Source organism: Geotrypetes seraphini, chromosome 6, assembly GCF_902459505.1.
Source record: "Geotrypetes seraphini chromosome 6, aGeoSer1.1, whole genome shotgun sequence".
Lineage (NCBI taxonomy): Eukaryota > Metazoa > Chordata > Amphibia > Gymnophiona > Dermophiidae > Geotrypetes > Geotrypetes seraphini.
The window spans coordinates 245,574,461-245,600,592 of record NC_047089.1 but is presented as its reverse complement, the minus strand read 5'-3'; the positions used below and the strand labels follow the sequence as shown (position 1 = coordinate 245,600,592).

Below are 26,132 nucleotides of genomic sequence, written 5' to 3'. Positions count from 1 at the left end.
GCCACCTTGGTTTCCCATTGAGTCCTATCTTCCCATCGAAGTCCTAACCCTCCGGTCTTGCACATCCACGACCTGGTTGGATTTCTATACTTATTTCCTGTTTAGCTTTCTATACCTGTGTTACATCCCAGAACCTTTCTCAGTATCCCACGATCCCCCTATCCCTCAGGAATCCGTCCAATCCCTGTTTGAACCTTTGTACCGTACTCTGCCTTATCACTTCCTCCGGTAGCGCATTCCAAGTGTCCACGACCCTTTGGGTGAAAAAAAACTTCCTTGCATTTGTTCTGAACCTATCTCCCTTCAGTTTCTCCGAATGCCCCCTCGTGCCTGTTGACCCCTTCAGCCTGAAGAATCTGTCCCTATCCACCCTCTCTATGCCCCTCATGATCTTGAAGGTCTCTATCATATCTCCCCTGAGCCTCCTCTTTTCCAGAGAGAAGAGCCCCAGCCTATCCAACCTCTCGGCGTATGGGCAGTGTTCCAGCCCTCTTACCAGTTTCGTTGCTCTCCTTTGGACTCTCTCAAGTACCGCCAAGAAAAGAAAGAAATATAAGATTAAAAGAACTCTTTTAATTTCTATGTTGATGTTCTACATATTTGATTCCTTTGAGGTTCTGCATATTTGATTCCTAAAGGATAAATATTGTGTTTATTATCATTATCTATTTATGTATTGAATGCATCTCTATAAAGAATGCTTTTCAAACCATGTTTAAATTTGTCTAGTGATGTTTCGTTACGTAAATAAATAGGTAGATTATTCCACAGTTGTGGTGCTTGCACTGAAAATATAGTTGTTCTTCTTATATGCAAATCTCTCTCATACATATTCATTAGGGTTATCCCAAAAACCCGACTGGCTGGTGGTCCTCCAGGACAGGGTTGGGAACCACTGTACTAGACTATTGTAATATTGTATATTTGACAAGAACTAAGAAAAATTTGGCTAGATTGACCCTGGTTCAGAATACAGCAGTAAGAATGATTTATGGTCTGAGGAAGTCTGACCCCGTTACCCCCTATTACTATGAGCTGCATTGGCTTCCGGTCGAGGCCCGGGCGATCTTTAAGTTGGGAATGCTTATATTATAAAGTCGCTTTTGGTGTTACCCCATTATATCTTGCCGACAGATTTAATATTGTGGCGCAAAAGAATAGTAGAAAATCTCACGCCCTATTTACGTTCCCGTCAGCCAAGGGCTGTAAAAGTAAGAACCATCCTGGGCATTGTCTTTCCTACCAAGCAGCTTGCTATGACAAAGATTTCCGTCCATTATTAATTAGATCCACGTCTTATGAATATTTCAGAAAACTCTTGAAAACGTTTCTTTTTTCTAAATTCTTGATCAATTAGATTTCTGTATATCATACTATTCCATAATCTTTTGTTAACCGCATTGAATTTATGGCTATGGGGTCTAGAAATTTGCTATTATGTTATGTCATAGCAGAATACCATGAATTCTACTAGACCAGTTCACCTTAACTTAGAAGCTTATTTCCTTTATTGAATACTTGCATAACCTTGAAATGTTGGGTCTATGCACTTAGATGCAAGCACTTACGCAGTGGAGTGCCGCAGGGGTCTGTACTGGGACCGGTGCTTTTTAACTTATTTATAAATTATCTGGAAATTGGAATGATGAGTGAGGTGATTAAATTTGCAGATGACACCGAACTGTTCAAAGTTGTTAAAACGCATGCGGATTGTGAAAAATTGCAGGCGGACCTTAGGAAATTGGAAAACTTGGGCGTCCAAGTGGCAGATGAAATTGAATGTGGACAAATGCAAAGTGATGCACATTGGGAAGAATAACCTGAATCACAGTTATCGGATGCTAGTGTCCACCTTGGGGGTTAGCGCCCGAGAAAAGGATCTGGGTATCATTGTAGACAATACGATGAAACCTTCCGTCCAATGTGCGGCGGTGGTGGCGGCCAAAAAAGCAGACAGGATGGTGGGAATTAAAAAAGGGATGGTTGACAAGACTAAGAATGTTATAATGCTCCTGTATCGCTCCATGGTGTGACCTCATTTGGAGTATTACGTTCAATTCTGGTCTCCTTATCTCAAGAAAGATATAGCAACGCTAGAAAAGGTTCAAAGAAGAGCGATCAAGATGGTAAAGGGGATGAACTCCTCTCGTATGAGGAAAGATTAAAACAGTTACGGCTCTTCAGCTTGGAAAAGAGATGGCTGAGGGGAGCTATGATTGAAGTCTACAAAATCCTGAGTGGAGTAGAACGGGTACAAGTGGATCGATTTTTCGCTTACTCAAAAATTACAAAGACTAGGGGACACTCTATGAAGTTACAGGGAAATACTTTTAAAACCAATAGGAGGAACTTTTTTCACTCATAGAATAGTTAAGCTCTGGAACGCGTTGCTAGAGGATGTGGTAAGAGTGGATAGCGTAGCTGGTTTTAAGAAAGGTTTGGACAAGTTCCTGGAGGAAAAGTCCATAGTTTGTTATTGAGAAAGACACGGGGGAAGCCACTGCTTGCCCTGGATCGGTAGCATGGAATATTGCTACACCTTGGGTTTTGGCCAAGTACTAGTGACCTGGATTGACCACTGAAATTCACAGCTGACCAACATAATAAGAGTAATTGTTACATCTGTGCTCAAGCTAGATCCCATTTAGGAACTGTACCTCTGGACCTCCCTACTGGTATACAACCATGTTTTTGTGGGTTATTTACCAATACCTCCTCTAATTCCACCGACCCCCCCTTTGTGCGCTGTGGCATTCCAAATACCTTTTGTTGCCTGGAAAGAAAAGGCCTGACATAGCCATTACCATCTATAAGGGTAAATACACATGTGATGTTTCTAAACTGACGCAGGGCAGTTTTTTAGGCAATCCCCCCTCCCTCCCCCCCGGTTATTGTTCTGTCTTGGATTATATGTATGCCCCACTGTTGCAGCATCAGATTTTCACCCAGGTCCGTTTCTACCACCATGAGAGTGGGCTACTGAGCTTGATGGACCATTCATCTGACCTAGAAAGGTTATTCTTATGTTCTTATGTGAGCAATCAAGCCATTGTGACATCACTGCTGAGGTTGGCTCTGAGGCACTGTGGACTGAGGCATTATGACATCACAATCTCAGCTCTGGAATGTTGCTCTCATTGGGGTTCCGGAATCTTGCTATTCTTTGAGATGCTGCAATTTTGCTACTCTTTGGGTTTTGGCCAGATACTAATGACCTGGATTGGCCACCCTGAGAACGGGCTACTGGGCTTGATGGACCATTGGTCTGTCCCAGTATGGCTATTCTTATGTTTATGTTGATTTAAGATTTGATCTACCGCTCCTGCATTTTACTGATCTAAGCGGTTTACAAAGTATCAAACTAAAATGAAATTAGGTACTTGAGAAAAATGACCCTATCTGTCCCGAAGGCTCCCAATCTAGCTAAAGTACCTGATTAAAATAAAAATATGTAATACATTTCCAAGATCAAAAATCAAAGAAATAGAAAATAGAAATAATGAAGGAAGATAATGTGAGCCAAGTATAGGACAATCAAGCCATTGTGACATCACTGATGAGGTTGGCTCTGAGGCACTGTGGAATGAGGCATTATGACATCACAATCTCAGCTCTGGAATCTTGCTCTCATTGGGGTTCCGGAATCTTGTTATTCTTTGAGATACTGGAATGTTGCTACTCCTTGGACTTTGGCCAGGTACTAGTGACCTGGATTGGCCACCATGAGAATGGGCTACTGGGCTTGATGGACCATTGGTCTGACCCAGTAAGGCTATTCTGATGTTCTCACGTGAGTGAAGTATAGGACAATTAAGCCATTGTGACATCACTGATGAGGTTGGCTCTGAGGCACTGTGGAATGAGGCATTATGACATCACAATCTCAGCTCTGGAATCTTGCTATTCTTTAGGATTCTGAATGGAATGTTGCTACTCCTTGGGTTTTGGCCAGGTACTAGTGGCCTGGATTGGCCACCATGAGAATGGGCTACTGGGCTTGATGGACCATTGGTCTGACCCAGTAAGCCTATTCTTAGGTTCTTATGACTTAGGCACTGTTCTTGAGCTTAAATACCGGCACCTAACTCATTCCATGCTCAAACTCTGTCCCTAACAACACCTACATTTTGGGTAGGTGGCAGTAGGTACCTCGGTATAGATGCCTACATGCCACCTACCGAGTTAAGTATCTAACCCCAAAATTTATTTTTTAACTGGTTTTTAATGGCGCTGTTCAATTAGCAGCGCAGATTGAACCAATTAAAAAATTAAATTAGGTACCTAGATCATTGATCTAGGTGCCTAACGGCAGGTGCTTTTTATAGAATCAGGGCCCTTCTCTAATACCATAAGTACACCTCCTCCTCCGTAGTCATGAGGGTTAGGGGCAGAGCCAGCCTGCGAATATTGAAAAATTGCGAATAACATTTGGGCTGGCTCTGACCTACCTCTGCCTTCCTCCTGCCTCCCAGTATGACGGTCAACTGAACAACACCTATTGGTTGTTCCTTCATTAAAAGTTATTGGTACACGACGTCATTCCATTTTCTCAGTTACAGCTCCCCTAGCCTGGAACGCCTTTGCCAATTTATTTAAGAGAAGAAAGAATTCTAGACAAATTTAAGAGCAAACTTAAGGGATTCCTTTTTAAAGACGCTTTTAGTGATTAATTGAATTTTTTTCATTTTTACATTTTATATTAAATCTCTTCCCCTTTTCCCAATGTTATTTTACCTTCATTGTTTCTTTTATATCGAATTGTATTTCTTCCCATAACTTTACTTTTCTTTGATCATATATGTTAAATAGTCTTGTTGCTTATGTTTAGTCATGTTATGTTATGTTCTTTTATGCTATTTTAACATGTTTAATATTAATTTTTTATTAGTTATGTATGTTTACCCTAACTTTGTAATTTTTAGCTGTACATCGCTTAGAATCTGGAGTAGGCGATTAATCAAATCTTATAATAAACTTGGAAACTTGGAAACCTCTCCACACCTTACTTGGTGGTCTTGCGGTGAAGCGGAACAGGAGCGCTCTTCCTAGGCTCCTGAGCTGTCAACAAAAATGGCTGTCGTGAGTTCCCGCTCTAGTCTCGTGCGACCACGGGAACTCATGGCAGCCATTTTTGTTGATGGCTCTGCATGGGGCAGAAGCATAGGAAGATCGCTCCTGCCCCGCTTCATGGAGGTGGAGAAACCTGCAGTAGAAATGGAGATCCTGAACATTTGGGACCATGTGTAGATTAGGCTCACTGAGTGTAAGCTCTTCGAATCAGGCAAGTTTGAGGCACAATGATAGAAGGTCCTGGATGGTGTCTTAACTTTCCACAGTGTAATGTAGACCACAAAAGGTCCCTGAAAACAGTGCTGCTCTGGCGGATCTATGCAATTAAGGTTACCCGAGACTAAAATAGACTGTCCATTTTTTTCTTCTACGTCTGCGATATACTCAGTTTGACAGAATCCAATTTTCTCCGTCCGCAGAAACTGAATCGGCCAAGCTTGCCACCGATTCCCAGAGAGGCTAAGTCTCCCCTCAGGATAGCGGTAGCTGAGTATGATTATCGACCACAGAGAAAATCTGATATCCCACTAATCAAGAACCACAAATACTACATTCTTGTAGAAAAGGATCCAGACTGGTGGAGAGTCAGAGATGCTGATGGGTAAGCTCACACTATAGTATGAACGCATTTATTCATAGAAATATTTGCAGCATGTTAAGTCAGTGTTATGGGGGCTAGAACAAAGCTTGTTTCTTTGCAATAAAGGGTTTTCTAATCCTTTCATGCCCTTTCTAGATCAGCCATTGTCATAGTGGTCCTTGGCTTAGCTAGGGGTCACAGGCTGCAGCTCATAGAAACATGATGGCAGATAAAGGTCAAATAGCCCATCCAGTCAGCCCATCCGCAGCATCCACTATCTCCTCCTCTCCTCTTAACATTTGCATCTCCTTTTCCTATAGGCTAAGGCTCTTTACGCCTGCATTGTGAGGTCATAGAGCTTTATGGTTATAGAACATTGTGAAATGAAGGCAGATAAAGGCCAAACGGCCCATCCAGTCTGCCCATCTGTATCATCCACTATATCCTCCTATCCCTATTAGCTTAGGCTCTTAACATTTGCATCTCCTCTTCCTATAGGCTAAGGCTCTTTACACCTGCAATGTGAGGTCATAGAACTTTATGGTTATAGAAATATGATGGCAGATAAAAGCTAAATGGCCCATCCAGTCAGCCCATCCGCAGCATCCACTATCTCCTCCTCTCTCTTAACATTTGCATCTCCTTTTCCTATAGGCTAAGGATCTTTACGCCTGCATTGTGAGGTCATAGAGCTTTATGGTTATAGAACATTGTAACATGAAGGCAGATAAAGGCCAAATGGCCCATCCAGTCTGTCCATCCGCAGTAATCATTATCTCTTCCTCTCTCTAGGAGATCCTGCATGAGGTTAGTCTCTTTCATTTGAAAGGAAGCTCTGGGATGAGAGGGCATAGGATGAAGTTAAGAGGTGATAGGGTCAGGAGTAATCTAAGGAAATATGTATTTACAGAAAGGGTAGCAGATGCACGGAATAGTCTCCCAGTACAGGTCATGGAGGCAAAGACCGTGTCTGAATTCAAGAAAGCATGGGATAGGCACATGGGATCTCTTAGAGAGAAGAAGAGATAATGGTTACTGTGGATGGGCAGACTGGATGGGCCATTTGGCCTTTATCTGACATCATGTCACAATATTTTATAACCATAAAGTTCTATGACATCACAATGCAGGTGTAAAGAGCCTTAGCCAATAGGGAGAGGAGGAGATAGTGGATGGGCCATTTGGCCTTTATCTGCTATCATGCTTCTCTGTTTCCAAATCAAAACTTCTTGTTTAAAATGGCAGCACTTCATACTCATAGGTAAAGTCTTCATGTTTTAATATAAACAAGAAGTTTTGATTTGTTGTGTGATACAGAAATGCTGATTAGCAGGGGATTATATCTTGTCGCTTTCCCTGCAGTCACTACTTCTGATGCAGCCTGTGGATGAAACATGGCCACGTCAGGTCATTGATATTAATAAATCAGAATTTTGGTTATTTGGACTGATCTACTTTTTGATCTAAGTGCCATTCATAGAATAAGAACATAAAAATAGCCTAAATGGGTCAGACCAATGGTCCACCAAGCCCAGTAGCCCGTTCTCATGGTGGCCAATTCAGGTTACTAGTACCTGGCCAAAACCCAAGGAGTAGCAATATTCCATGCTACCGATTCAGGGCAAGCAGTGGCTTCCCCCATGACTTTCTCAATAACAGACTATGGACTTTTCCTCCAGGAACCTTTATTAAAATCAGCTACGCTATCCGATCTTACCACAACCTCTGTCAACACATTCCAGAACTTAATTATTCTCTGAGTGAAAAAATATTTCCTCCTATTGGTTTTAAAAGTATTTCCCTGTAACTTCATCGAGTGTACCCCAGTCTTTGTAATTTTTGACAGAGTGAAAAATCGATCCACTTGTACCCGTTCTACTCCACTCCAGATTTTGTAGACTTCAATCATAGCTCCCCTCAGCCGTCTCTTTTCCAAGCTGAAGAGCCCTAACTGTTTTAGTCTTTCCTCATACGAGAGGAGTTCCATCCCCTTTACTATTTTGGTCGCTCTTCTTTGAAACTTTTCTAGCGCCATTATATCTTTCTTGAGATAAGGAGACCAGAATTGAACTCAATACTCCAAATGAGGTTGCACCACGGACCGATACAAGGGCATTATAACATTCTTAGTCTTGTTAACCATCCCTTTTTAAATAATTCCTAGCATCCTATTTGCTTTTTTGGCCGCCGCAACAAGATTCTAGAACTGCAAAGAGTAGCAACATTGTAGAACCCCAAAGAGTATCAAGATTTCATGCAGAGTCTCAAAGAACAGCAAGATTCTGGAACCCCAAGGAGTAGCAACATTCCATTCAGAACCCTAAAATAGCAAGATTCTGGAATCCCAAAGAGTAACAAAAGATTCCAGAACTCCAAGGAGTAGCAACATTCCATGCTACCGATCCAGAGCAAGCAGTAGCTTCCCCCATGTCTTTCTCAATAACAGACTATGGACTTTTCCTTCAGAAATTTATCAAAACCTTTCTTAAAACCAGCTACGCTATCCGCTCTTACCACAACCTCTAAATAGCACTTAGTGCTGGGATCTGTGCCTCAGTTTAGCCGCAACTGAACACTGATATCAATGCTTGTGTTTAAATGAGGCACAGATCCCCCCTCCCCTAGTCTATAACTGTATGTGTAAATTGCAGGAATGACTCTGATTGGCCTATAACCCTCCCTTGTCTTTGCCCCCTTTTTGGAGCTGCATGTGGATTCCACACCTAAGTATGAGTGTGTATATTTAAATTAATCCCAATTAGCACCAATAATTGATTTTTAGGGGCCCAATTATCTAGACTAATTGGCTGGTTTTTCAATTAAATTGTGCATGCAAATTGGGGAATTTGAGGGGAAATGCTTTGATGTGACCTTGGTATATTCAGGATCTTGCAAGAATTTGTACATTAAAAAAATGTATTCCTTTAAGGCTCCACTTTTTCCACCTCTCCCTAAAAAACACCCAGTATTTTCCAGCTTCCACCCTGAAAAACACCCATTTTCTTCCACATACACTACTGCAGGGGGCATCCATCACAGTCACCTTCTGGGGTTGAAAAATTATACTATGTGCATTCTTCAAATAGTCACTAGAGGTCACCATTGAAGCACTTAATATCTGTATCCTACTACTACTACTACTATTTATCATTTCTATAGCCCTGAAAGGCATACGCAGCGCTGTACATTTAACATTCAGTAGACGGTCCCTGCTCAGAAGAGCTTACTTCATCTTCACATTGAGCAGCAGCCTGCTAAAAGTTTGCAGGAAACTGAGTCTGTGTTAGCACAGATTAACTACAGAGCTATCCAGCCAGCTGATTCAGAATGAGAAAACTGTTTGACACCCGTTGGAGGAACCTCTGCTAAATCACCTCGCCTCAGTCTGACTCCATCACTTATTTCCCACCCCATTTTCCCCGCCCCCAACCTCAAACCCAACCTGAATGCAAAAGTTTATTTCTTTCAACTTCCTAGTGGAATCTATAGGCAGAAATATTTGGGTGAGCAAACTACCATTTTCACACATTCATTTATTTAGTTTTCTATTCAATTCTCCCAGGGGAGCTCAGAATGGTTTACAGGAATTTTATTCAGGTACTCAAGCATATTTCCCTGTCTGTCCCGGTGGGCTCACAATCTACCTAATGTACTTGGGGCAATGGGGGGATTAAGTGACTTGCTCAGGGTCACAAGGAGCAGCGTGGGTTTGAACCCACAACCTCAGGGTGCTGATGCTGTAGCTTTAACCACTGCGCCACTCTAGAAATCAAAATGTAGTAAAAGTGAGCCAAGTAAAGGACAATCAAGCCATTGTGACATCACTGATGAGGTTGGCTCTTATTGGTGGAATGAGGCATTGTGACATCACAGTCTCAGCTCTGGTTACTAGAGATAAAAACTTTTCACACTGTTTATTCAATTTTCTATACTGTTCTTCCGGGGGAGCTCAGAATGGTTTACATGAATTTTATTCAGGTACTCTGGCATTTTCCCCTGTCTGTCCCTGTGAGTTCACAATCTATTTAATGTACCTGGGGCAAGGGGGGGATTAGGTGACTTGCCCAGGGTCACAAGGAGCAGGGTGGGCTTGAACCCACAATCACAGGGTGCTGAAGTTGTAGCTTTAACCACTGTAAAATGTAGCAAAAGTGAGCCAAGCATAGGACAATGGAGCCATTGTGACATCACTGAGGAGGTTGACTCATAGGCTTTATGATGTCACAATACCCTCTGGTTATCAAAGGCTGAAACTTTTCACACTATTTATTTATTCAATTTTCTATACTGTTCTTCCGGGGGAGCTCAGAATGGTTTACATGAATTTTAATCAGGTACTCTAGGATTTTTCCCTGTCTGTCCCTGTGGGCTCACAATCTGTTTAATGTACCTGGGGCAAGGGGGGGGGGGATTAGCTGACTTGCTCAGGGCCACAAGGAACAGCACAGGTTTGAACCTACAACGTCAGGGTGCTGAAGCTGTGGTTTGCGCTCCCGAGAGAGGTGGTGGAGAGGAAAACGGTGACTGAGTTCAAAGAAGCGTGGGATGAACACAGAGGATCTAGAATCAGAAAATAAGATTAAATATTGAACTAAGGCCCGTACTGGGCAGACTTGCACGGTCTGTGTCTGTATATGGCCGTTTGGTGGAGGATGGGCAGGGGAGGGCTTCAATGGCTGGGAGGGTGTAGATGGGCTGGAGTAAGTCTTAACAGAGATTTTGGCAGTTGGAACCCAAGCACAGTACCGGGTAGAGCTTTGGATTCTTGCCCAGAAATAGCTAAGAAGAAAATATTTAAAAAATTTAAATTGAATCAGGTTGGGCAGACTAGATGGACCATTCGGGTCTTTATCTGCCGTCATCTACTATGTTATGTTACTATGTTACTCCTTGGGGTTCCGGAATATTTTGTTACTCTTTGGGATTCTGGAATCTTGCTATTTTTTAGGATTCTGAATGGAATGTTGCGAATGCGCTCCCGAGAGAGGTGGTGGAGAGGAAAACGGTGACTGAGTTCAAAGAAGCGTGGGATGAACACAGAGGATCTAGAATCAGAAAATAAGATTAAATATTGAACTAAGGCCAGTACTGGGCAGACTTGCACGGTCTGTGTCTGTCTATGGCCGTTTGGTGGAGGATGGGCAGGGGAGGGCTTCAATGGCTGGGAGGGTGTAGATGGGCTGGAGTAGGTTTTGACGGAGATTTCGGCAGTTGGAACCCAAGCACAGTATCGGGTAGAGCTTTGGATTCTTGCCCAGAAATAGCTAAGAAGAAAAAATAAAAAAATTTAAATTGAATCAGGTTGGGCAGACTGGATGGACCATTCGGGTCTTCATCTGCCGTCATCTACTATGTTACTATGTTACTTTGGTTAGTGTCTTTGTCATAAAGGATATGGGGGACAGACATAGATATTAATATGTATACTTTGGAAGAAAAGTAGGAGAGGGGATATGATAGAAACGTTTAAATATCTCCGTGGAGCCTATGAAAGTTTTTTTTTGATGTGCCAAATTGGATACGGAAATCACATCTCTTGTGCAGAATCTGACAATATTACTACTACAATTAATTATTTCTATAGCGCTACCAGACGTATGCAGCGCTGTACAGAGTCACACAGAAGACAGTTCCTGCTCAAAGAAGCTTATAATCTAAACAGACAAGTTTCAAGTTTTAGGTTTTTATATACCGCCTTTCAAGGTTTATCTAAGCGGTTTTACAATCAGGTACTCAAGCATTTTTCTCTATCTCTCCCGGTGGGTTCACAATCTATCTAACGTACCTGGGGCTATGGAGGACTGAGTGACAAACAGGATGCCGGAGTTGGGATACAGTTAGGGGGGATGGATAATCTGCTGTCTAGGTTGGTGGGGAGTTAGGGTTATGGATTGAAGGTGGGTTTTCAGTCTGCTTTTAAACAAGGGAAGGGAAGGGGCTTGGCGGACAAACTCAGGCAATATGATCCAGCCATAGGGGGCAACTAGATGAAAGGAACAAAGTCTGGAATCGGCAGTGGAGGAGAAGGATAACGCTAAGAGCGACTTTCCTGAGGAAAGGAGTTCTCTGGGAGTTTCAAGCTTAATTAATTTTAATATACCGACCATCGACGTGCACCTGCCCGGTTTACAATGCTAAAAATGAGAGGTTAAAATAAATTTTTGTAGGGGGGGGGGAAATGTGAACATTAAATAGACAAATTACAAATACGAACATGAGCTTGAGGGGAAAGTTAATAATTACATCATTAAAAACAAATTAATTAAAGGGAAGAGGGGGAGGATAAATTCAAGGAATGGGGATCGCTTCTTAAAAGCGGTTCGTATTTATTTTGCGGGCTGTTGGAAAGTAAATATTTAGATGCTATGGTATGCGTCTTGGAATAAGAACGTTTCTAGTTTAGTCTTAAATTAGTCAAGTGAATTTTCGAGGCGGAGTTGAGGTGGCATGGCGTTCCATAAAGTTGGAGCTACAACGGAAAAGTTCATTTTTCTAGTGTAGTAGAATTCTTTGATGGAAGGTATAATCAGTAAATTCTAATCAGCCGATCTAAGGGTCCGGGGAGGGCAAAAGGGGATGATGAGTTTATCAAGAAAAGGAGAGAGAAGCGAGGAGAGATATTGAGGGGCAGCAGAATGAACACACTTGTAGATCAGCAATAGGATCAGGTGAAACTTCAGTCTATTCCCAACGGCTACAGTACTGACCCCTGAGGAAGGCGTTATGTACGCCGAAACATGGGCCATGTTGGATCCCCTTTTGGGTTGCTATCACGTTTCTTTATGAGTGGAAACATCTCTAAACTGCTTTCTTTTTAAAGATGTCTTCAATTCCTAAATTCAATCTCTCTCCTGCAACCCTGACCCTTTAATCCTCTCTCCCCTTTCAACATGTCTTCCCCCTCCCTTTCGTGTTCCCCCTATTCATTTCCTTTCCTATTTAAATTGTAGTTCTCCCTTATCTAAGGTGACCATACGTCCCGTTTTGAACGGGACAGTCCCGTTTTCGGATCCCCTGTCCCGTTGTCCCCACACAGCTTTGGGACGCCCAAAATGTCCCGTTTTCAGAGACAGCGTCCGGAAGCTGTGCGCGGGGACAACGGGACAGGTGATCGCTTCCTGTCCCTCCCCTGCCGCAACAACAACAAAAAAAAAGCCTCCCTCCAGGCCCGATTTAGGTCCACCGCCGCTGCTCCTCTGCTGCCACTACTCGAACCCGGAAGCCTTCTTCCCGATGTCAATTCTGACGTCGGAGAGGACGTTAAGGCCAGCCAATCGCTGCCTGGCTGGCCCGGAACTTCCTCTCCGACGTCAGAATTGACATCGGGAAGAAGGCTTCCGGGTTCGAGTAGTTTGCAGCAGAGGAGCAGCGACGGTGGACCTAAATCGGGCCTGGAGGGAGGCTTTTGTTTTCCGCGGTAGGGGGGGGGAGGAGGTAGGCAGGCAGGCTTGCTGGCTGGCTCTGGGGGAGGGAGGTAGGTAGGCAGGTTTTGGGGGAGGTAGGCAGGCAGGCTAGCTGGCTGGCTGGCTGGCTCTGGGGGAGGGAGGGAGGTAGGCAGGCTTTGGGGGAGGTAGGTAGGCAGGCTGGCTAGCTCTGGGGGAGGGAGGTAGGTAGGCAGGCTTTGGGGGAGGGAGATAGGTAGGCAGGCTTTGGGGGAGGTAAGCAGGCAGGCAGGCTCTGGGGGAGGCAGGTAGGCTGGCTGGCTGGCTCTGGGGGAGGTAGGCAGGCAGACTGGATGACTTTGGGAGAGACAGGGAGGCTGGCTTTGGGGGAGGCAGGCAGGCTGGCTCTGGGGGAGGTAGGCCGGCAGGGTTTTTGGGAGGGGGTGGGACAAAGGTTGGAAGCAGTGAGGGGACATAAGAAGGAGGGATGAAGGAAGGAGAGAAAATGGCAGAGAAGGGGGGGGTTGTAAGTAGAAGAAATTCTAGAGAGATAAAGGCCTGGACCAAAGAGGAAAGACAGGAGGCAGAAGCAGGACTTTGGGAGGTGCAGACAGAGGGGGAGAGCTCCTGAGGAAGAGCAGAGAGAGGCAAGATCATAACAGAGGAGGGAGAGAGAGAAAGGGAGACCTGGAACAAAGGTACAAAGGAGAACTGACACTGGATCTGGGGGCACTAAGGACATGGGAAGGAGGCACTGGGGGCACTAAGGACATAGAAAGGAGGCGCTGGGGACACTAAGGACATAGGAAGGTACTGGGGGCACTAAGGACATAGGAAGGAAGGAGGGAGGGAATAGAAAGGGACAAATGTTGGGCCTGAGTGCAGAAAGAAATGAAAGATAGGATGCACAGTCAGAGGGAAACACAACCAGAGACTCATGAAATCATCAGACAGCAAAGGTAGGAAAAATGGTTTTATTTTCAATTTAGTGATAAAAATGTCAGTTTTGAGAATTTATATCTGCTGTCTATATTTTGCACTATATTTGTCTATTTTTCTATAGTTACTGAGGTGACATCGTTGAAACCCCCCCAAATATAAATAATTAACATTTTCTCTGCGTATAGGGTGTTTTGTGGGGTTTTTTAAAATTTTATGGTTACCATTATGAAATAATAAGATATTGTGTGTACATGAAAAATGAATGGAAGAAATTGGGGGCGGGGCTAGGGCAGGATTGGGGTGGGGCTAGGGCGGGATTGGGGGCGGGACTGAATATTAATAGATGTCCCGTTTTGATGAAAAAAATAAATGGTCACGTTACCCTTATCCCGATTTGCATTTGTGTTTTTCGTTATGTTTTTAATGCCTAAATGTTTCCCCTATTTTATTGTAAATCGCTTTGAATTTTATGTAAAGCGATCAAACAAATTTTTAATAAACTTGAAACTTCCTTACTTTTCTGTTTTGTTGGATTGATCGTGGGAACTATTTCCTGCTGTGGTGGGTCAACGTTGTGACTGTCCCTATAGCCCTGTTGAAAACCAAATATTTGAAAGTTGTTCTTATTCACTGCCCATCAAAGGGACATGCAACAAGGGCAGGGGTCTCAAAGTCCCTCCTTGAGGGCCGCAATCCAGTTGGGTTTTCAGGATTTCCCCAATGAATATGCATGAGATCTATGTGCATGCACTGCTTTCAATGCATATTCATGGGGGAAATCCTGAAAACCCAACTGGTTTGCAGCCCTCAAGGACCGGAGTTGCCCACCCCCTATGTCTAGTTCAGGGATCTCAGTCCCTCCTTGAGGGCCGCAATCCAGTCGGGTTTTCAGGATTTCCCCAATGAATATGCATGAGATCTATGTGCATGCACTGCTTTCAATGCATATTCATTGGGGAAATCCTGAAAGCCCGACTGGATTGCGGCCCTCAAGGAGGGACTTTGAGATCCCTGCACCAAGGGAATGGTGATGAAAAATGACCCACGACCATGATGTGAAAAGAGTGAAACTTAGCTTGATCAAGAGAAATGATTAACCACTAACAGTACAGTTATCAATGCAGACTACCGTTAAGGATTGTGTCAAAGATCTCTTTCGATGCAATAAGATCTAGTTACTAATAACCGGGATTAACAGTAAAATAACACATCTTAGCAGGAGCTCACATTGATAATTTACCCCATTAGTTAAAGAAAAAATAAATGTGCTATATGTAATAAAAGTGAGTGACGTATACAACAATCAAGCCATTGTGACATCACTGATGAAGTTTGACTCTTAGGCATTGGTGAAATGAGGCTTTATGACATCACAATATCAGCTCTGGTTACCAGAGATGGAAACTCTTCACAGTAAGGAGGACGTTATCACAGTGGGCTATGATTATGATGACGTGTTAATTTATGCATTTTTTTGCAATGAGACCACATTACTAATAACTGGCAACATAACATGTCCTAATGAGGCCCATATTGATAATTTCCCTCCTTAGTCGGAGCTTAGAATTGATGTAGAACCTATTTCGTTTTGCAGAAATGAAGGCGATGCACCTCGCACACATTTGAGAGAGAGGTTTGAGACTGCCAATGAAACCAGGTAAATCAGCATCAACATGTACATCTCAATCATGCACGTAAATGTTGATGAATTGCTTATTTACTTTACTAAGCGATTTACAAATTTTAAAAAAGGTATAAGCATATACCAATTTAGTCATTAAATATAATGGGTTTAACTGACAGACTTACAGACTAACAGATACATAAGGTAAGAAGGACAGAACTACAATTGTATTTATTAGAATATAAGAGAAGACATGAATGGAAAGAACAATAGGGAGGGGGGGGGGAGTAAAAAATAAAAGAGGATCGCCCATTTTCCGATCCAGCCATGTAAATAAGCTAAAATCCCATGCAAAGTAGCCACACGATTGATGCACTAACATTGCTTGGCTAGTCTAAAAAAAAAAAAAGAAAGGAGTTTTAGCGATGAGTGTTACACATGCAAAATATCTGTCTCGTTAAAAAAAAAAAAAAAGTTCCCCACTGCTGATGACGCCCCCCCCATGACCCTCTATATACACGGATGCTATATAAGGATGCTTTTGAGATTTAGTTAAATGGATCATCTAAGTCTTCTCCTTCTCCATATCGTTCTTCCCATGACCTTTTCAATTTTTTTTTATTTTGAAATTGTAAACCCTCCCCTTTTTCCTCTTGTGCCATGTCGTGACAATTCAAATTCACATATATATGTCCTTTCCCCTGTTATTAATGGTTTCATATTGTAAACCGCTTTGGCATTAAGGCGCCATATCAAACCCTAATAAACTTGAAACTACCATTTCCTTTTTGAGGCGGGACTGAGAGGTCGTGTTCATCGAATGCCAGGCACGTGCATGTGGTGACTGGTGATTGCCGAGTGCCCCCTCCCAGCCCCACCCTCTTTTTTTTTTTTTTTAATGGGTACAGGCGGGGATAGAAAAGATTACTTATGGAGACCGGCGGAGATGGAGGAGAGTCCAGTGGAGATGGGTGAAATTCGGTCCCTGTGCACCTCTCTAATCTAAATTAATATTATTATTTTTTAAATAATTTATATTTTGCATATCCCACAATAATTGGATTACAAATTATTCAGGTACTCAAGCATTTTACCCTAACTGTCCTGGTGGGCTCCCACCTGGGGCAATGGGGAATAAGTGACTTGCCCAGGGATTTGAACCCACCACCTCAGGGTACTGAGGCCGTAGCTCTAACCACTGCATCACAAACTCCCACAATTATAAGCACATATTTCACCTATTAGGCAACTATTCTACAGTGGAAACCAGGCACCTACTTTCATTCAGCTCTGGATTTGTAGGAAAAGCAAATACTGTAGTTTGATAATGTCATTCGCGGTCAATGACTGTATTTGTGCGATAATAGTAAGCAGTCTCTTGTGACATGTATGTGTAGTACGCATTGCTATCTCTTGAAAATGAATTCTTAGCTAATCTGCCAATGTATTTTGCTGCAGAAAAGACACTGGATCACGTGAAAATGATTCAGCAGAGGAAGCAAGCCTCGAGGACTATGAGTGAGTACTTGGCCACTCGGGGGGGAGGGGGAGGGGGAAGGGGAGTAAAGGGTCTTAATTCCTGCAATTCACTGATCTGATGGGAGCAGTTGAGGGTCAGTTTCGCAGTCGATGCCCAGTGCACGGACAACAGAAAATATCTTAACTCGAGGATTGTTGGGGGTAGGGGGAGGACTGACATTTTCCTCCTCCTCGGTTGGACTTCTAACTCAGAACCAGTGATGGAGATCTGGACCCAGGAACCCTTTGTTTGTATCTACCTGGGTATTTCCCTTCTTTCATGGCCCCTTCTAATTTATCTTACTCTAAGGGCTCCTTTTACAAAGGTGCACTAGCGTTTTTAGCGCACGTAATCGCCAAAAAAAAAATACCGCCCGCTTAAAAGAAGGCGGTATTTTAGCGCACCTTTGTAAAAGGAGCCCTAAGATCCACAAATCAGCAACTCCTTTCAATCCCTTCTTTAAAGGTCATAAATACGAGGCGAACCGAAATGTTTTCAGTTGTAGCTCCCCTGCAATCCACCTTCGAGAAGAAACAGTATTAGAAAGATTTAAAAGTTCCCTCAAAAGCTTCCTTTACCTTAACGCTTTTGATAAATAATTAAGACCAAAACGACAGACAGACATTACTTTACACCATCATAATTCTGTGATGTTTATACATTGGCCTTCCGTTAAAGTTTTTCCCCTATTCGTTCCTCTTTTTAACAAAATTGTAGTTCCACCCTTTTACCTGAATTTCTAGTTAGTCATGATCTATGTCTGTCTATTATATGTTTCTATACGCCTACTTTTATAAATCTAAATCGCTTTGAAATTTTTTATAAGCGTTTTATCCAATTTTAAAGAAAACTTGGAAAACTCGGATTGGAATGACGGTCCTCTGGCATGGACGATACTCCAGGGCTCCTTTTGGAATACTGTACTTATAAACCCGGCCAACTGACATCACACAATGACTCTGCCAACCATCAGATCACTGACAGGTCTACTAAACTTCAGGAAGGCGGTAAAGACTCACCTCTTTACCTGACTCTCTTAAAGAACCCCCTAACCTCTAATTCTACCCCAGCAAAATCATACTACCTCGCTGTATGTGCTCTCCCACTTGACCCGATGCCAAACGACACAAGATCTTGCCTTCCCACTAGGTGTGCCTTCTCCAAGAGTGCCTTAAAATTGTCCTTTGCACTGAATGGACTTGCCCTGTGCAACGAATGTATTGTATCTCCAGCTGCTATACTCATATCGCCTTATCGTTACCCCTTCAACATGTACTCAATCCTACCCGTAGCACCTAGGAATTATCTCACTGTTGCCGTTCTTCCTTTCTATCGGTTGTTCTATATATCTGCTGTGTGTGAATTTGTAACTTTGTTGTTATCTTTCCACTATGTATGTAAAATTGTAACCCAGAATCTCTTCTTGGAAAACAGGCTAGAAAATCGACTAAATTAATAAATAAATTCTACCTATCTCTGCAGCATCCCCTGCCCAACCTGACCCAGGGAATGGAAGACTTGATCCAGCTCATATTCAGACATAGACAAGGTCAACAGTTGGACTTGTTCGCAGTAGTCCGTAGGGTTCCTCTTTTGTGGGCTCATCTCCACTGTGCAAAGTGGTGAAATATCTCATTATTTGTAGAAGTCTTACAAAGGCAGGTGTTTAACCGAAACATGGCTGCATTGGGTCGTCATTCAGTCAAGAGGATTTATATCTGGATAAATTATTTTGTAGCATTTTTTGTGGTTGGTGTCCTTTTTCTGGGTTGTCGTTGCTCCTTCATGTCCTGTGTCATGGAGGCTACTTTTTCTCACATATACCTCGCCCAGTTGGTCGTGGAGGTGGTGTTGGGTTCTTACTCTTGCCATCTTGTAGATATCAACCCCTCCTTCTACCTCAGTTTTACTGCTCTCCCTCCTTTGAAGTCCACTCGGTCCATTTATTCGCTTCTCTACCCCTCCAATTAGCAGTCATTTACTGAACCCCTGACAAATTTCTCTCTTCCTTCCTCACAGACTCCTGGCTCTTCTTCAAACCCTCATCCTTAGTGACTTTGACATCCATGCTGACAACCCCTCTGACTCCTACAGTTCCAGGTTTCTTGCTCTAACATCTTCATTCTAGTTCCAGATGTGCTCCACCCCTGTACACCAGAATGGCTACGGCTTGATCTTGTCTTCTCCTCCAACTGCTCTAACACCAAATTCTTCATCTCAACTCTTTCCCTCTCTGACTGTCATCTGTTAATATTCACAATTCATCCTCCTCCCCCACAGACCAGGCCAGTGATTCCCAAACCTGTCCTGGGGGACCCCCAGCCAGTCAGGTTTTCAAGATATCCCTAATGAATATGCATGAAAGAGATTTGCATACCTGTCACTTCCATTATATGCAAATCTCTCTCATGCATATTCATTAGGGATATCTTGAAAACCTGACTGGCTGGGGGTCCCCCAGGACAGGTTTGGGAACCACTGGACCAGGCCAACCATTGCCAATACGTTGAGGAACCTTCAGGCTATTGACCCTGGCACCCTCTCCACCACTGTCTCATCCCTCCCTTCAACTACTATGTCAGACATGGGCAACTCCGGTCCTCGAGGGCTGGAATCCAATCGGGTTTTCAGGATTTCCCCAATGAATATGCATGAGATCTATTTGCATGCGTTGCTTTCAATGCATATTCATTGGGGGAAATCCTGAAAACCCGATTGGATTCCGGCCCTCGAGGACTGGAGTTGCCCATGTCTGTACTATGTCATACAAGTCTGTCAGTGAAGTTCTAGATACCCTCGCTCCTCCCATTTTATTTATTTATTCACTTTTCTATACCGTTCTCCCAGTTTTACATGAATTTATTCATGTACTCAAGCATTTTTCCCTGTCTGTCCTGGCGGGCTCACAATCTATCTAATGTACCTGGGGCAATAGGGGAGATTAAGTGATTTACAAGAAGTAACGTGGATTTGAACCCACAACCAAAGGGTGTTGAGGCTGTAGCTTTAACCACAGCACCACTCTAGAAATCAAAGTGTAGTAAAAGTGAGCCAAGTCTAGAACAATCAAGCCATTGTGACATCACTGATGAGGTTGGCTCTTATTGGTGGAAGGAGGCTTTATGACATCACAATACCAGCTCTGGTTATCAGAGGCTGAAACTCTTCACACTATTTATTTATTCACTTTTCTATACCGTTCTCCCAGTTTTACATGAATTTATTCATGTACTCAAGCATTTTTCCCTGTCTGTCCTGGGGGGCTCACAATCTATCTAATGTACCTGGGGCAATGGAGGGATTAGGTGACTTTGCCCAGGGTCACAAGGAGCAACATGGGATTTGAGCCCACAACCTCAGGGTGCTGAGGCTGTAGCTTTAACCACTGCGTCACACTCTCCCCATGTAAAACATGCCCTGGCTGACCTCCAACATCTGCTACCTGCGCCCGATTTGCTGAATATCTTTGGCTTAAATCCCGCACACATGCTGACTTCAGACACTTCAAATGCCTGCTGACATCCTTTCAGACTGTCCTCTCATTTGCCAAAAAAGAATACTACTCCTGTTTAACTAACTCTCTTAGCTCTAACCCTCGCCGTCTCTTTGCCACAATCACCTCCAGTATCCCCTTCACTTTCTCCCCAGGCTATGGCTGAGTTCTTCCATGACAAGGTTCTCAAGATTCACCTTGAGTTTTCAACCAGGTCACCTCTCCCACATCCTCCCATTCCAGCTGTCCATTCTGCCAAATTCCCTTCAACCTCTGCCATCTTTTCCTCCTTTTCTGAACCACTGACTTGGAAACCGAAAATCTCTTCTCCTCCTCCAAACCCACTACCTGCTCCTCTGATCTGATCTCTCCCCCCCCACACACACACACTGCCATCCCTCTTATCTGACACATCCTCAACCTATCAGTCTTCACTGCAACTGTTCCCGATGTTTTCAAACATGCTGCAGTTACACCACTCCTCAAAAAAACCCTCACTAGACCCAACATCCCCCTCCAACTATCACCCCATCTCCCTCCTCCCCTTCTTATCCAAGCTACTCGAACGTGCTGTTCACCACCATTGCTTTGACTTCCTTTCATCTCAAGATATTCTTGACCCACTTCAATCCGGCTTTTGCCCACTCCATTCCACAGAAACCGCCTTTGCTAAAGTCTCTAATGACCTGCTCCTGGCCAAGATCCAAAGGCCTCTACTCTATCCTCATTCTTGATCTTTCTGTTGACTTCTGTTGCTCTTGATCATCACCTACTCTGACACGTTGTCCTCGCTAGGATGCCAGAGTTCTGTTCCCTCTTGGTTTTCTTCCTTTCTTTCCCTTTGCACTTTAATGTACACAGCGGTGGATCCTCCACTGCTATTCCACTGACAATCAGTGTACCTCAAAGCTCTGGGACCTCTCCTTCTCTCCCTATATGCCCACTCCCTCAGTACGCTAATCTCCTCCCATGGTTTTCAGTATCGCCTCTATGCTGATGACTTCCAGACCTACCTCTTCACACCAGACCTCTCTGTAGGAATCCAGGCCCGAGTCTCAGCCTGCCTGTCCGACATCGCCACCCAAATGTTTCACCGCCATCTAAAACTGAATACGGCTAAGATCGAGCTCCTTATCTTTCTGCCCAACCCCACTTTTTCCGTGAATGGGAGGATTCTCTATTTCTGTGGACAACACTCTCCTCCTTCCTTGTTTTGTCAGCTCGCAACCTCGACATCATATTTGACTCCTCTCTCTCCTTCTCCCCTCAGATCCAACAGACTGCTAAAGCCTGTCGCTTATTCCTCTATAATATTACCAAAATCCGACTTCTCCTTTCTGAGCACACTACCAAAACTCTTACCTACACTCTCAACACCTCTCACTGCAACTTGCTTCTCTCCTGTATTCTGTGAGGGCTGCTATACTCACATTATCCCTCTCCTCAAGTCACTTCATTGGCTCCCTATCTATTAGAGAATGACACGGGGAAAAAATCTGTCCCCGTCACCGCCCCGTCACCGGCCCACCATCCTCTGCACCGCCCCGTCACCGCCGATCCCTTCACCGCCCCGTCACCGTCACCGCCATCCCTTTCACCGCCCCGTCACCGCCACTGCCATCCCATTCACCGCCCCGTCACCGTCCCCGCTGCATCCATATAAGCCTTTTTCCTTTCACTCCCTCCTTCCAATTTGAGCCGGGAACACTAGCGATCGCACGGTCCCCGCAGCCACTACCTGCCTGCCCGGTCGATCCTGGTGTTTGGCCGGCTCTCTCCCTTCTCCTCACCTTGGTTTGTGGGTTTTCTTTTTCGGCAACCTGCGCGCTTTCCCAGGGAGCCGCACACGCGCGGCTGCTCAGTGTTCGATCTTCTGCAACTTCCTGTTTCCGGTTGCGTCAGAGCAGAAGATCGAGGCTGAGCAGCGGCAGGTGTGCACGGCTCTCTGGTAGCGTGCGGGTCGCCGAGGAGGAGGATCTGCGGACTGGGGTGAGGAGAGGGGAGAGAGCTGGCTGGACACTGGAATCGATTGGGCGGGCGGGTGTGAGCTGCGGGGACCGCGCGATCCTTCATGCCTCACTGCGGGGGACAAGACCATTCACCGCCCCGCGGGCGGTGAATGGCCTTGTCCCCGTCGCCGCAGCGACTGCTAGTTTTCTTCCCCATTTTCGGCGGGTGACCCGCGGCTAAAATGCGGTGGCCGCGGGTAAACCGCCACCGTGTCATTCTCTACTATCTATATCAGAATACAATTCAAACTCCTCTTACTGACCTGCATTCACTCTGCAGCCCCTCCTCACTTATCTCTCCCTATGATCTCCATGAACTCTTCTTTTTGAGCCCATGTCCTGCACACGCTTCTACAGAACAATTTATTTCCGACTGGCATTTTTTATCCACAAATCTTTACCATAGGACTTCATAGGGACCCCTGAAGAAGACATTCTGTCGAAACATGGACCGTGTTGGGTCCAGGGTCCAAAGCTTTTCAGCGGGCTGCGTCCTAGAGGTTTTTATGTGGTTTGCCAAGTTTTAATATTATTTTAATATTAATAAAGATCATCTCAGGAACATTGTTTTTTTGTTCTTGGATTTGTCTGTGGAGATCATTGGGCCAATTCTCTTGTTTTCCCCATGAACTCCGTTCATCAGTCAAGTCCCTCATTATCCGTACCCATCTCCACTGCCAGCTTCACACTCCGACCTTTGAAATCTTGCTCCACCATATGCCTGGAAAAGTATTCAAATCCAAGTTAAAAGCCCACTTTTCGAACATAAGAACATAAGAATTGCTGCTGTTGGGTCAGACCGGTGGTCCATCGTGCCCAGCAGTCCGCTCACACGGCGGCTCTTGGTCAAAGACCAGCGCCCTAACTGAGACTAGCCCTAACTGCGTACGTTCAGGTTCAGCAGGAACTTGTCTAACTATATCTTGAATCCCTGGAGTGTGTTTTCCCCTACGACAGACTCCAGAAGAGCGTTCCAGTTTTCTACCACTCTCTGGGTAAAGAAGAACTTCCTTAAATTGTACAGAATCTATCCCATTTTAACTTTAGAGAGTGTCCTCTCGTTCTCCCTATCTTGGAGAGGGTGAACAACCTGTCCTTATCTACTTTGTCTTGAATCCCTGAAGGGTGTTTTCCCCTATAACAGACTCTGGAAGAGCGTTCCAGTTTTCTACCACTCTCTGGGTGAAGAAGAACTTCCTTACATTTGTACAGAATCTATCCCATTTTAACTTTAGAGAGTGTCCTCTCGTTCTCCCTACCTTGGAGAGGGTGAACAACCTGTCTTTATCTACTTTGTCTTGAATCCCTGAAGGGTGTTTTCCCCTATAACAGACTCCGGAAGAGCGTTCCAGTTTTCTACCACTCTCTGGGTAAAGAAGAACTTCCTTACATTTGTACAGAATCTATCCCATTTTAACTTTAGAGAGTGCCCTCTCGTTCTCCCTACCTTGGAGAGGGTGAACAACCTGTCCTTATCTATTAAGTCTATTCCCTTCAGTATTTTGAACGTTTCTATCATGTCCCCTCTGTCTCCTCTTTTCAAGGGAGAAGGGGCCCAGTTTCTCCAGTCTCTCACTGTATGGCAATTCCTCCAGCCCCTTAACCATCTTAGTCGCTCTTCTCTGGACCCTTTCAAGTAGCATCATGTCCTTCTTCATGTACGGCGACCAGTGCTGGACGCAGTACTCTAGGTGAGGGCGCACCATGGCCTGGTGCAGCGGCATAATAACCTTCTCTGATCTGTTCGAGATCCCCTTCTTTATCATTCCTAGCATTCTGTTCACCCTTTTTGCCGCCGCAGCACATTGCGTGGACAGCTTCATCGACTTGTCGATCATAACTTCCAAGTCTCTTTCTGGCAGGTCTCTCCAAGTACTGCCCCGGACATCCTGTATTCGTGCATGAGATTTTTGTTACCTACATGCATCACTTTACACTTATCCACATTAAACCTCATCTGCCATGTTGATGCCCATTCCTCAAGCCTGATTATATCACATTGCAGATCTTCGCAATCCCCCTGTGTCTTCACTACTCTGAATAACTTTGTATCGTCCACAAATTTAATCACCTCACTCGTCGTACCAATGTCTAGATCATTTATAAAGATGTTGAAGAGCACGGGTCCAAGCACCGAGCCCTGCGGCACCCCACTGGTGACGCTCTTCCAGTCCGAGTATTATCTATTTACCCCCATTCTCTGTTTCCTATGATCCAGCCAGTTGTAAATTCACGTGAGTATTTCACCCTCGATTCCATGGCTTGCAATTTTCCAAAGTAGTTGTTCATGCGGAACCTTGTCAAACACCTTCTGAAAATCCAGCTATACAATGTCGACTGGGTCGCCCTTGTCTATCTGTCTGTTTACTCCCTCAAAGAAGTGCAGCAAGTTTGTCAAACAAGATCTGCCTTTGCTGAAACCGTGCTTACTGGTCCTCATCAGCCCATGTCCATCAAGGTGATCAATGATGCGGTCCTTTATCAGCGACTCTACCATCTTTCCCGGTACCGAGGTCAGACTCACTGGCCTGTAGTTTCCCAGATATTCTCTCGAACCTTTCTTGAAGATCGGCGTAACATTCGTCACCTTCCAATCTTACGGAATCTTTCCCGATTTGATCAACAGATTGGCTATTAGTTGAAGCAGTTCAGCTATGGTCCCTTTCAGTTCCTTGATGACCCTCGGATGGATGCCATCCGGTCCCGGGGATTTATCGCTCTTAAGCCTATCAATCTGCCTACACACCTCCTCTAGACTGACCGTCAATCCTGTCAGCTTTTCGCCTTCGTTTCCAGCATATAGCCTGATGGGTTCCGGTATGCTGTGTACATCTTCTTCGGTAAATACAGATGCAAAAAATGTGTTCAGTTTGTCAGCGATTGCTTTGTCCTCCTTTAGCGCTCCCTTTATTCCATGGTCATCCAACAGGCCCACCGCTTCCTTCGTGGGTCGTTTCCCCTTAATATATCGAAAGAACAGCTGTCCATCCTATCATTTTCTCTGCAAGAAACTCCCCACCCCCTATATGTCCTGTCTGTCTGTCCAAATTATATTGTAAGCTCTTCTGAGCAGGGACCGTCTATTACAGTGCTGTGTATGCCTTTCAGCACTATATAAATGATAAATAGTAGCAGTACTAGTAGTAGTGAACGACAAACAATTTAGCTGTGTTTATTAAAATGTCACCAATGAATCTGTCAATTGGTAGTGGGAGTCCACATTAAATCTGCCTACTGTAAATCCTTCACGTTGGATGAATCTGCTCAAATTCCAAAGTGGATTTTCCGATTCGAAGAACCTGCTTGAGCATTACAATTTCCTAAAAATAATTTAGACATAGAAACATGATGGCAGATAAAGGCCAAATGGCTCATCCAGAGCATCCACTCTCTCCTCCTCTCCCTATTGGCTAAGGCTCTTAAGATTTGCATCTCCTCTTCCTATAGGCGAAGGCTCTTCACACCTGCATTGTGATGTCATAGAATTTTATGGTTATAGAAACATAGGGCTCC

The 26,132-nt window shown here is 44.3% G+C and overlaps 1 protein-coding gene across 4 annotated transcripts in view; it reads left to right on the top strand.

Annotated features, from left to right (window-relative positions):
* The window catches only part of BMX (BMX non-receptor tyrosine kinase), a 105,992-nt gene that overhangs the window by 34,936 nt on the left and 44,924 nt on the right, over nt 1-26,132 (top strand). For all 4 annotated transcript variants that reach the window (XM_033949137.1, XM_033949138.1, XM_033949134.1 and 1 more), the window contains exons 8-10: nt 5,490-5,671; nt 15,569-15,631; nt 17,057-17,116. In XM_033949137.1, coding sequence (XP_033805028.1) covers nt 5,490-5,671; nt 15,569-15,631; nt 17,057-17,116 — 305 coding nt within the window. The remainder of the gene's footprint in view (nt 1-5,489; nt 5,672-15,568; nt 15,632-17,056; nt 17,117-26,132) is intronic.